The sequence below is a fragment of the Oratosquilla oratoria genome, chromosome 9 (genome assembly GCF_046742065.1).
Source record: "Oratosquilla oratoria isolate Oo_2021 chromosome 9, ASM4674206v1, whole genome shotgun sequence".
In the NCBI taxonomy this organism is placed as follows: Eukaryota; Metazoa; Arthropoda; class Malacostraca; order Stomatopoda; family Squillidae; genus Oratosquilla; species Oratosquilla oratoria.
The window spans coordinates 11928018-11940480 of record NC_134785.1 but is presented as its reverse complement, the minus strand read 5'-3'; the positions used below and the strand labels follow the sequence as shown (position 1 = coordinate 11940480).

Here is a 12463-nt window from a genome sequence, read left to right as displayed (position 1 = left end):
ACAACATGATTACTTGTGATATTAGCAGAGCGAAAAAGTACTTCTGCTTTCGTACACAAAACAGAGCGAATATTAGTAAGTGGAGTAACTGGAGAGGAGAAAGTACGAATCCACAAATGAGTTGATTCATGCACGAAGCAAGTTAGAAGAACAACCGAGAAGGAAAGGTGGCCAAGCCGTCAAGATGAAATGAGTAACAATCTCAGAATGCGAACTTTGATAAGTTGGGCAAAAAGAGAACTATGATCGGATGGTTTGTAGGCCATGAGCGAAAGAAATGTGAAAAGAAAACAATGATGTTTCCTATTAGAGATACATTGAGGACTATACAGACACACAAGCAGGGGTAAACTAGCATCATGTTGATATTCAATGGGGGAGAATAAAGAGAGGACTCATTAAGTGATAGAGTAATGTCGCCCGAAAGCTTCTGGAGGACCTTTAAAGGAAGTAATTAATTGGGCAGGACTGATAGCAAAGAAAGAAAGAAAGAGAGAAAGAAAGAAAGAAAGAAAAAACCCAACATACAGATCCAAGAAATGAGGTAAAACTTTTAGAATCTCTGCAGTAGAGTTGTAAATATGATAGAAATGAGATATAAATAGGCAACGTGTTGATATTTAGAGTAGAATAAAGAAAATGACAAGTACCAGATAAAACATCAAAATAACAAAATAAGAGAGGCACCAGAAGATGAACATTATCCTGGATGAAAGGCACATGGAAACAATGATCAGAGAAAATATCTGGGAGGTGGTAATGAGCTGGGTGCCTCAGTGGTCGGTGCTGGTACCTGACATATTTATAGAATACATCAATTACTTTGGAAACCTTGTCGTGCAAGTATACAACTATATTTATGGATGATGCATTACAAAAGGATATTGATAAGCTCTGAGGTCCACAACGAGCAATCCAATCAAATGGAAACAAGAGGCACTCTTGCAAACGTTTCTATCTCGTCTCTACACCCTCTGTCTATTCTCCCTCTTCCACGCTTCCCATCTCACGGCGCCCAGTCAGTACCACACTTATTGTATTCATATCTGGTTAGCAATATGTTCTAGTAGATTCAGATAAATGCGTAGTTAGAATTTCTGTATGTGTGTATGTACATGCGTGTTAGCGTGAATGTTCCAGAACTTCCTAATTGCCATTTGTACCTATTAAGTAATTATCAAATTAATTGTAATGCGAAAGTTGAGTAAATGGGATATAGATCTTTATTTCTGTCAAATTTAAGTTGTTGTGTACTGAAAGGTGTATGAATGAAATTTCTGTGCGCGAGTGTATAATCAAAATAATTGTAGAAAATAGGTTATTAACAACTGTTTTGAAGGACGCTACCCAAGCCTATAGTCACGCACGTATCAGTCTTGAGCGAGCTGCGAATCTATCCAGGTCTAGCGTGACTGTGGTGAGAGTGAGTAAGACGTAGATTGTACTTTCCACGTACAATATACTGAAATTAAAAGTGCAGTGTATTTAGGGATGAATTGGGTGGGAGTGTTTTTATGCCTTTCCCTTTTTGGATACCTCCCTTGGAAGGGGGAAAAAGCCTTGGTATATGTATGTATGTATGTATGTTTTTCTCCACCTTATTATTGATCATACAATAAATGGTGGCCCAAGTGGGATACGAACTCGAAACTTTAAATTACGAAAAACCAAGTGTTTTCTCGCCCGCCCATACCCACCCACTGCAGCTCCGGATTCTGGATTCTGGATTCTGGATTCTGGATTCCAAGAAAAGACCACCTCGCTTGCGCGGGATCGGGTTTTGTGGGAGGGGAAGAATGTCTGTTAGAAAATGAAAAGATAGTAGTGTATAAAAGAGGGCTATTGCCACCGGGCGAATTGCGAGCGATTAGGGGCTAGTTTGTTGTCGTGGCTTTAGGAGAACTGGGCTAGGAACTTGGACGGTGGCGCCAATGCCGGGAGGAAGAGCATATTATATCACCAACGAAAGTTTGGAAAATGGTAGGAGACGTAGTAGGAGAGAAAGGGGGAAAAACGGAAAAATCTTTAGTGGGAGGTAAACTGAAATGAGAAGATGTAGTATAAGAGAAAGTGAGAAAGGAAGCGTATTTTAGTCGAAGAAAAAGGAAGTGTATATGTTTGTGCGTGGGATGCGGCTATGTTCGTGAGAGGTGTATGTGTGTAATTTACGGTTAGTGAGTAGATTTCACTTCCCGCGTGTAGAGGGCGTTCCTGATTAGCCCCAGGTAAGGCATGAGCATTCCTGTTTTACCCCAGGTCGGGTTTGAGTAACGATATTATCATTATTATCATTATTATTACCATTACTATTATTATTATTACATTATTGCGGTTATCACCAGACAAGCTGGTGAAGGGGTGTGTTACTTGTTGGTGCGGTTATACACGTTTTATCGTGTACACCGCACGTGGGACGGGCGCAGCTGACAGATAGTCTGTACGGTGTGGTCTAGGTGTGATATGTTGTATCAGGTGTTTGTGTTTGGCATACATTCTTTCTAGGTGTCTCGTGTGAAGTTTGCGTTTGTGTTGGTTGAGTGGACGGATGTTGGAAATCTGGTGTAGAGACTCAGTGGTTCTGAAGTCGGCATTACGTGCATTGGAAGTTCTCCCAAAGTCTCTGCATTGTCTACAACAGTGTGAAGATCTATGTGACTCATATTACAGTGTGCAAACTTCTGTGACCAATTCCGGCAATTCCACATACCCTACATACGTGCTACAGTGCTACGTGTTTCAACGTGCAATTCTACGTTTCAGCGACATTCCTGCTGTTATTCCAGTGTGCACACCTTGTGTGAACCCAAATTGCACCTACAAGAAATTCTCTGCCCTGCAAACGGCATTCCACAATGCACTTGTAGGGTCACCTCACCACCCCACCCGACTTCGTCACAAGCGTCTTCGCATTTCCCGTCTTCCACTCTCACCCCTCACCCTTCAAGCTCGCCCCCTAGCCAACTGTCAATCATTCGTACGGTTGAGCTCACAAACAGGAAGTACCTGTCATTCATACGCGTGGGTCAGCTCCAAATTCCCCACAAACGCGTACTTCGAGTCATCTTCCACACACCTCCTTCTCCAAGTGGACTACGACAGTACCCGGTCTCTGCTCCACTTCTCCACTTCCTAAGTGGACTTCCGGGGCACGAGCGTTGAAATCCTTTCCGCTCCATTATCGTCACCACCTTCCACGGCCGTGACGTGACGTGACGTGACGTCCACCACCTCCAATCCGCTCTCCGTTCCTCACAACGAGACGCCGTCCTAGCTGAGCGCTCTACCCTCCCGACGTTCGTCTCCGTGCACGACTATTCCAATCGGATACTGAGCCCCTCCTCCATAAGTGACATTCTTGAACTTTTAGTTTTACGTGTGTTCCAGTGCAGTTATATATTGATTCGTAACATTAGTGTTTTTGTGTGAATTACAGTTATATTTTGCTTTCACAAACGATCGTGTTACAATTTTGTCTTGTTTTTACATCATAACTATTACTATCTGCATTTTTGTATATAATTATTGCCAACATTAATTCAAATATTTTTCTTCATAATTCATTATAAGTCCTATAATTTTTCTTTGCATTGTGTATATTTACCTATAATTCTGTGTGCCTTTACTAAAATCTTCCACCGTTTACAGCAAAATCCACTTTCTTCCATTCCACCTGTGTGTTTCGATCCCTCTGTGTCTTCTCTCTACATCTCGAGACGTCTTCTACTATTTCTAAAGGTAAGTGAACAACCTTTTGGCAGTGTGTAAATCCCATATGACAGACTTCCTTACGATCCTTTTCGTAGCCCCTCCCTCAATATTCTACCTACATCCACGGAATCAACACCCTCACCTCCTCCCACCCCAGAATTATTATCGCTACTCAGTGTGTCACTAAACGACCTTCCACCCCTACCACCTTCTCCGTTCCCATCCCCAAATTTGAGCCCTACCAACATGGCTTCTTCCTCAACCCAACAACCCCGTCAACTCATGACTATTGTACACGACACGGTAGACGTACCCAAATTCACAGGATCCAATATCCCCTTCCATTCATTCCTTAACAATGTCGAAGCGGCTATTAATCGTAGAAATTGCACTACTGATGATGAAAAAACCAGTGTGCTAAGCAGCTTTGTTGATCTGAACTCCGTAGCCGGAGACATCCTGCAAACGGATGCGTTTCAAGAATGTAAAAATTATTCTGCTTTTGTTGACTTAATTAAGTCTCACTTTGGCCAACACACTACCCTTGGTGTTCTCACTCCCCTATATGACCTTGCCTTACAAATCAACTCTCCCCCTTATGTCAGAAAAGAAAAAGCTGCAAGACTTGCTTCAGATCTAAAGGCCCGTCTAAAATCCACTCTAGAATCTTCCAACTGGGTTGATGCAGATGGAAAAATCTCCCTCAACCAGATTGCATCCCTCTTTGCTTACTTTCACTATTTTTCTCTTCTCCATCCAGACACCTTAAACAAAACCAAGTCTATACAATTCACTCCAAATATGACCATCTCAACTTAGTCTCATCAGATCCAAGAGTCACCAAAGACACTGACAGACATTGATGCCCAGCCAGCCCCTATCCCCAAACCTACTTTAGTAGTTGCACATGTGTCCCGACCTGCCTCTCGGCATAGATCCACTTTCCGTCCCAGATCCATTTCTCGACCTAGACAAAGATCCTTCTCACGTTCCACTGTTATTTGTTACTATTGCAAAACCCCATCCCACTATGCTAACAGATGTGCTATTCGTCTCTCCACTCCTCCCGATAAAGATTGCCCTATCCATGGCAAATGTTTCCACACGGCTGCAGAATGTCGTGTTTTGAACTCCAACCCCTCTCAACAGACTTTCTCTTCCCGTCGGAGTTCCCCTTCTTCTCCTAAATGACCATCTCCTTCTCCTTCTCTCAGGACAACCCCTCCTAGTATGCATATCCCGTCCCCACCACCCACCCTTCCCATTTGTACTCTTTCTAACTCTAACACATGATCCAATGCTATTTCCATTCCTGCTACGGTTCATACCATTCCTATATCTCTCTTCATAGATACTGGTTCTCCTGTAAATATTATAACTTCTTCCACCTTCAACAAACTACGCCTGTCCTATAAGCATGTTACAATCTTGGAACCTTCCGATCTCCAACTTACTAACGTAGATGGTGTTCCATTTCCAGTTTTAGGTAAAATCCATCTTCCTGTAATTCTTCATCCACACAGTCAAGAGATTCATATCCCTCTTTATGTGGCTGATGTACAGTTTCCTGCAGATGTCCTTCTGGGACTAGACACTATGCAGCAATATGGAATTAGCGTCTTTCCCCAACGTCATGGCATTGCTAACGGTCGTCATTTTATTCCAGCCCTACATATGGCGACTACTTCTCACCAACCTTCTGCACTTCCCACCTCTGCAAATTCCCCCTCCCACAGCACGCCAACTGTGTCAGTGCCCATCCTCATTTCTGGCCACCTGTCCTGCCCGATTCCATTCCCCCTCCAGAGGGAGAGAGAGCGGGAGAGAGCTTACATCAGGAGGCGCTTATCTGCGGCCGAAGCCGTCACTTGTGTACATGGACGGTGGGGAAAGCGGCTGTAGTCGACAGGGATCGCAGCAGAGATCACTTGTGTTAAGGATTATCAAATATGCTGAAACTACATTTCACTTTTATAAACAAATAAAATACATGTTGATTATAATATTCTAAGCATGATGATAGTATTATAACATTCTAAGCACCGGTATTCGCTACATTCATAGACCCATGTCCTACTAAATTGAAAAGTATACACAGCGTGATGAAAGCATTTATTACAAATCAATTCAAACGATAGTTTGAGTGCTGAAATGCTTCTTCGAGACTAATCTATTTTTGTTAGAAACTAAGGATGGTTTCAGATTATACTACGACTATGAAACCAACTTAGATGAAGAAGTAATTGTTCTTATTCAAATGCTCTTACTGTAAGCTACAATCAAGACAGCTGCAAACATACCATATGACATATTACTCTAATGACTTCATGTTTTCATTTCCTTTTCTGGTTTCATCGAACTGATTTTTATTCACTAAATCGTAAAGTTCATTCTTTAACACTGAATTGGAGATGTCTCGAGCTGAGCTTATGTCTAAACATAAACTTTACGATAAAAAGCGTTGGTTAGCAAAGATACAGGTATTTTTATTAACAAACATCTACTCCCCTCTCCTCTTCCAGTCCGGTCTATAAGAAAGTCAAGCTAAAAAGAAAAGAGAGAGAGAGGAAATAACAAAAAGTTCACAAGTATTACAGTACTTTGTCTAATATGTATGGTATATATGTGCATATGCATATGCATATATATATATATATATATATATATATATATATATATATATATATATATATATATATATTGTTCCAGCCAATGCCAGACAATCTTGTTTAGCTGGAGGGCCACGGATAAGGGACAAGACAGGGGTCTCGATCGGCGGAGACCCGTGTTCAGTCCCTAGACTAACTCATACGTTATCGTCGTAACGAAACAGTTACATTTAAAGTTGCTCCTTCGCCCAGGTTCCCTTCACACGGAAAGGAGGTGCGAGTAGGGGTAAGGGGGTCACGGCTGTACAGTTGTCCTTCTTGATCTCGTTCGTGTTCTTTTGTTGCTCTAGACCATTTCAGTAGAGTGTCGAGCAGGCGAATCCTGGTCGATTAGGGGCCTCTAGACTAAAAGCTCTCCTGAGTGGGAGAAGTAAATCTCAAACTAAGGCCTTTGTGTCCTTTTGTGGGGAAGGAAGTCGGGGAGTGGGCACAGTGTCACAAATGGGGCTACAGACAAAAATCTAGTAGGAGTTTGTGGATACTTGGGTGTTGGCAGAAACCCCAGGAGGCGAAAAGCGGCAACACATAAGAGCGAGATACGCAAGGAGTTCGAGAACGTCCTAGGTCAGGTGGTATTGACACACGAAGGAGATATCCACATCGTTGCGGCAGTCGTTGAGGGAAGCTTCCGGTTTGGTATTGACGCACAGGTAGTTTTGCTTGACGCTGTCGTCGGGCTCTCCCGGGGCCCAGACGATCTCGTCCGAAAGGGCTTCCCCAGAAATCCACTTCCAGAAGCCTTCCGCTTCGGCGTCAGAAGCCCCCAACCAGAGGAAGTCTTGGGAAAGAAAGAAAAGAAAAAAATGTTATCACCAGCGTTCCGTCCACGCCCTCGGATCTGTACAGACAGTGTTCCTCACCATGCCACAACATTCACCTGTGTCGATGTGTGTCATGTAGTCCTTGAAGGCGGAGATGTCCAGAGGCACGGCCAGGTCCCCGACACCACCGTTGGTTTTCGCCATGTCCTCGCAAAAATGCCGGGCACTTGTCCAGTTCATTGAGTATTTGAGTTCGACCCAGATGCAGGTGCCACCCACCATCTTATACGGGGCTGGGCATTTCACTGAAAGATATTCCCAATTGATTATACTCACGGAAGAAAGAGTATTGGCTGGGGATCTTAGATATAGGCCCATACCATGAATAGTTTTCGCCCATTCACTGTAACCTAGTCTTGACACTAAAGCTTCAGAAATAACTTCCGAAAAGATCTCACCTCTATGCCATCTCCTTTGATAATATTTTTGGCTGATGCATACCTGCTTGCTGCACCTGGAGGATTTGTCCGGTGAGGTTCTGGAGAGTGTCCATGACAGTAACAAAGGTCGCCTGAATGTTAGCCACATCCATGGTCGTTTCGTCTCTCGCCCTCGCCTCCACAAACTCAGCATCCTCTGCAGTGCACAAGATTGGTCAGCTTGGATCGTAGCCACGACATAGTATCTCGTGTTTCGTCGACAATAACAAGGGCTCTATTCTTAGGGATGCTCGCGCGCGCTGAAGAGGTGGGGTCATGGAGACGGAAAGGGGGATATCAAAGGAGTGCAGCAAAACAGAGGAATAGTAGAAGTGATCAACATTAATTTTTGAGTGGAAAGTAATCTCCAATTATAAAAGAATGCTTGTGACCGTGGTCCATAGGGGTGTCACGGAAGTTTCTAAAATGTTGACCACATTCAAATTATTATGCAGTCAATATCTCCTAACGGGTAATTATAGCTTCATAAAATCAGAATGCTTGGCTGATTGTCTTTGATTACTTATATAATCATTGCAAAACAATATGCTTGCCCTTATCCAGAGTCTCCAAGTCAGTCTGCCTTTGACTCATTCCAGCAGTCTGCCTTCCCTGGCTGGCGAGGTTGTTCAGACAACTGCAGTTCTTCTGGAGCTCCGTCACATAGGCCGTGAGAGATGACACGTCTGGAATGAAGGCAGATGGTTAGTTGCAGATGGACTGAGGACAGAGAGCATACGAGTGAATATAACCGATGCATGTACAATATATGAGCAATCATTCAACCACACGGACACACACGCACGCACACACACAAACTCACACCGAGTCGGGTAGCCATGGGGTATAGACGTGTGTCCATGACCTCCTGCCTTCGGTGTGAGAGGGCGCTTTGTAGCAGCCTGAGGCCAGCCTGTTGACCTCACTCCGCTATACTTAAAGAACATAACCTAATTTTGTTATAGTGACGTAATGTGCAGTCCTCCTATGTACTGATACCGGCCCACTAAATCATACAAATTGAAAAGAGGATGTGGTTATCCACTAAATTCAGTAACCAACAAGATAGAGTAACTGACTTAGATAGTATTTACCGCAGGCTACGGCACGATGGCAATAACTGAGGCATGGCAAAGTGTCTCCTAAGTGTGCAGCATTATTAACTTTGTGCTTTTGTGTTAACCCTGCTTCATTTCACCACCCAGGGCAATTCGCAGAGGTGGGAAGCAGCACTGTTTTGTCGTGCTGACCTGACTCCATTTTATCTAAGTGCTGACGTTTCCAAGGGATTTAGATCTTCTGGGTAAGGTCAAATATTCTGTCTACAGTCCCACCAGGCTGCATCTGTCATCGTCTGTGCATCACCTTCCACGTGGCACAACTGCCCTTGAATCACATTGTAAAAACTGCCTACACCCTACTTGCGAGATTTCCAGCTGTATAGGTGATTGTATGCGGGGTTTCTATCGCTTGAACATCAGTGGAATTATACACCAGCTAAATCTCACTCAAGTGACTAAGAAACAACCTTCGACCTTATCAACACTGGTATGGCCCCCCAACACTCAGTCACAGCAAACAAACAAACCATCATCTGTGGACTCCCTGCACATTATGTACTCATATTGGACTAGTTCTAAAATCAACAGAAACTGAATATTGTCAATGCATCTCTGTATTTATGTTAACTCAATCAATTTATTATTCTTATAATTATAACTTTACACACACACACACACACACACACACACACACACACACACACACACACACACACACACACACACACACACACACACACACACATACAGTTTCCAGTTAATGAAACTGGAGGCAACAGTTGTCATGATTCATCTATGTATTCCGGATTCACTTATTGATCTATTCATCCCTCTATCTATCAATTTGCCACAAGTGTCTCCTATCGGACTGCCCTTCCGTCGCTACCCAGTCAACTTTGTGCTGTATCTCGCTGTCAGATCACAATGAGAACGTGATGATCTAACTTTCCTTTTCGCTCAGCCTTTACCTTTTCCGGTTTCGTGGACGATTCCCTGCACCAACTCGAGGTCCTCTTTCCGAACCTGCTCTCGATCCAATTTCCGAACTTGCTCGACCAGCGCCTCCAGGTCTTGCCGGATCTTTGTCTTAACGTCGTCGTCGTCGCCTTCGTCCCGCTGTCGCAGCGACTGGCCGAGGTCCTTCTCGATGTTGTTCATTCGCTCGGCGATGGCCCGGTAGTCGTTGTGTTGCTCCACGACGACCTCCAGCTCGCTCAGCTTCCCCTCCAGCTGTGAGATCCTCTCCTTGTGCAACTCCTCCTTCTTCGTCAGTTCCTTGATCTTCTCTCCGCTGGACGCCACGATGTGCTCCAAAGCCACGAGGCGCTCAGAGGTCGACAGGGACGAGTGCATCTGCTCGACCTTCGACTCGATCCGATGAAGTAGACTGACAAAGGTCTCGTAGCCGGGAATGTTGCTGCTTCCCGCAGGCACCCCGAGCAGTAGCAACAGCAGCGGGCCCTGAGGAGAAGTCAACAACGGTTAGAGCGTAATAATGCACTGACGATGATGATAATACTAATGATATTAGTAATTATAGTAGTAGTATTAATAATTCTGATATTAGTAGTAGTAATAATTATAACAATAATAATGATAATATCTACAATAATAACAATAACGTAAATAATGATGATGATGATGATGACGACGACGACGACGACGACGATGATGATGATGATTAGTAATTATAATAATAATAGTAATAATAATAACAATAATAATAATAATGATGATAATGATAGTAGTAGTAGTAGTAGTAGTAGCAGTAGTAGTAGCAGTAGTAGTAGCAGTAGTAGTAGCAGTAGTAGTAGCAGTAGCAGTAGCAGTAGCAGTAGCAATAGCAGTAGCAGTAGCAGTAGTAGTAGCAATAGTAGTAGCAATAGTAGTAGCAATAGTAGTAGCAATAGTAGTAGCAATAGTAGTAGCAATAGTAGTAGCAATAGTAGTAGCAATAGTAGTAGCAATAGTAGTAGCAATAGTAGTAGCAATAGTAGTAGCAATAGTAGTAGCAATAGTAGTAGCAATAATAATAATTGAGAATAATAATTGAGAATAATAATTGAGAATAATAATTGACAATAATAATTGAGAATAAAAAATAATAATTAATAATAATTAATAATAATAATTAATAATGTTAATCAATAATAATAATTAATAATAATAATTAATAATAATAATTAATAATAATAATAACAACAATTAATAACATCAATTGATAACAACAATTAATAACAACAATTAAAAACAATTAAAAACAACAATTAAAAACAACAATTAAAAACAACAATTAAAAACAACAATTAAAAACAACAATTAAAAACAACAATTAAAAACAACAATTAAAAACAACAATTAAAAACAACAATTAAAAACAACAATTAAAAACAACAATTAAAAACAACAATTAAAAACAACAATTAAAAACAACAATTAAAAACAACAATTAAAAACAACAATTAATAACAACAATTAATAACAACAATTAATAACAACAATTAATAACAACAATTAATAACATCTGCGTAGAGCTGATGGCCAGGGGTAGATGCCGCTGTTTGGCCCCCAACTCTTGGGGTTGGGGGGTGGTCCCACGACGTAGACGTTGCAGCTCCAGGACCTAATCTCAGTGAGACACACCACAACACCCTTCAAATCATACAAAACAAAGCCCTAAAAACAATTACAGGCTGCACAAATACATCACCTACAGACCATTTACACCATGAAACAAAAGTCCTCAAAGTCAAGGACCACCTCGACATGAGAGGCACACAAACACTTGCTGCAGCCACCACAAACACATCACACCCGCTACACTACATAGCAGAACACCCACACACACCAAGAAACATTAAAACTACACCCAAAGACCTTTATTACACACAGATACTCTCTTCTCTTCCTCCACAACCACCAAATACCAGCCTCCGGAAACATATTCATAATCATATCACTCACCGCTCCATTAACACACTGAAAGACAACACACTGCTGCATGCCAGACCCCCTGATATCCACCCTTCTGAATCCTCTCTCCCACGTAAGGACAGAGTCCACTTGGCCAGACTGCGATGCGGTCACCACCCAGCACTTCTAAGCTACCAGAAGAGGCTGGACGACCGTGTTGTGAACAGCTGCCCAGGATGTAACACTTCACCCCATACCATACAACACATAATGGAAGACTGCATTATACACAATCATGCACGCAAACGACACAACATACACTCTATAAAGGATTTGTGGGAAAACCCAGTTTCGGCTGTGGCCTTCCTTGGGGAGACGGGACTGCTCGGACAGACAGTCTAGGGAACGACAACAACAACAACAACAACAATTAACAACAACAATTAACAACAACAATTAACAACAACAACAATTAACAACAACAATTAACAACAACAATTAACAACAACAACAATTAACAACAACAATTACTAACAACAACAATTAACAACAACAATTACTAACAACAACAATTACTAACAACAATTAAAAACAACGATTAAAATCAACGATTAATAACAACGATTAATAACAACGATTAAAAACAACGATTAAAAACAACGATTAAAAACAACGATTAAAAACAACGATTAATAAAAACAATTAATAAAAACAACAATTAATAACAACAATTAATAACAACAATTAATAACAACAACAATTAATAACAACAACAATTAATAACAACAATTAATAACAACAATTAATAACAACAATTAATAACAACAATTAATAACAACAATTAATAACAACAATTAATAACAACAATTAAT

The 12463-nt window shown here is 41.7% G+C and overlaps 1 protein-coding gene and 1 long non-coding RNA gene across 2 annotated transcripts in view; one reads left to right on the top strand and one right to left on the bottom strand.

Moving 5' to 3' along the window:
- Window positions 1-2661: 2661 nt before the first annotated feature.
- Window positions 2662-6273, top strand: LOC143028201 (uncharacterized). Its single transcript, XR_012966693.1, has 3 exons — window positions 2662-3346; window positions 3646-3735; window positions 5375-6273. It is a non-coding gene; the product is annotated as an uncharacterized LOC143028201 (long non-coding RNA).
- The window catches only part of LOC143028200 (uncharacterized), a 13211-nt gene continuing 6412 nt past the window's right edge, over window positions 5665-12463 (bottom strand). Inside the window, exons 2-6 of the mRNA XM_076189978.1 lie at window positions 9647-10139; window positions 8172-8303; window positions 7640-7774; window positions 7255-7443; window positions 5665-7155 (exon numbers count right to left, since the gene is read on the bottom strand). Coding sequence (XP_076046093.1) covers window positions 6938-7155; window positions 7255-7443; window positions 7640-7774; window positions 8172-8303; window positions 9647-10139 — 1167 coding nt within the window. The 3' untranslated portion in view covers window positions 5665-6937. The remainder of the gene's footprint in view (window positions 7156-7254; window positions 7444-7639; window positions 7775-8171; window positions 8304-9646; window positions 10140-12463) is intronic.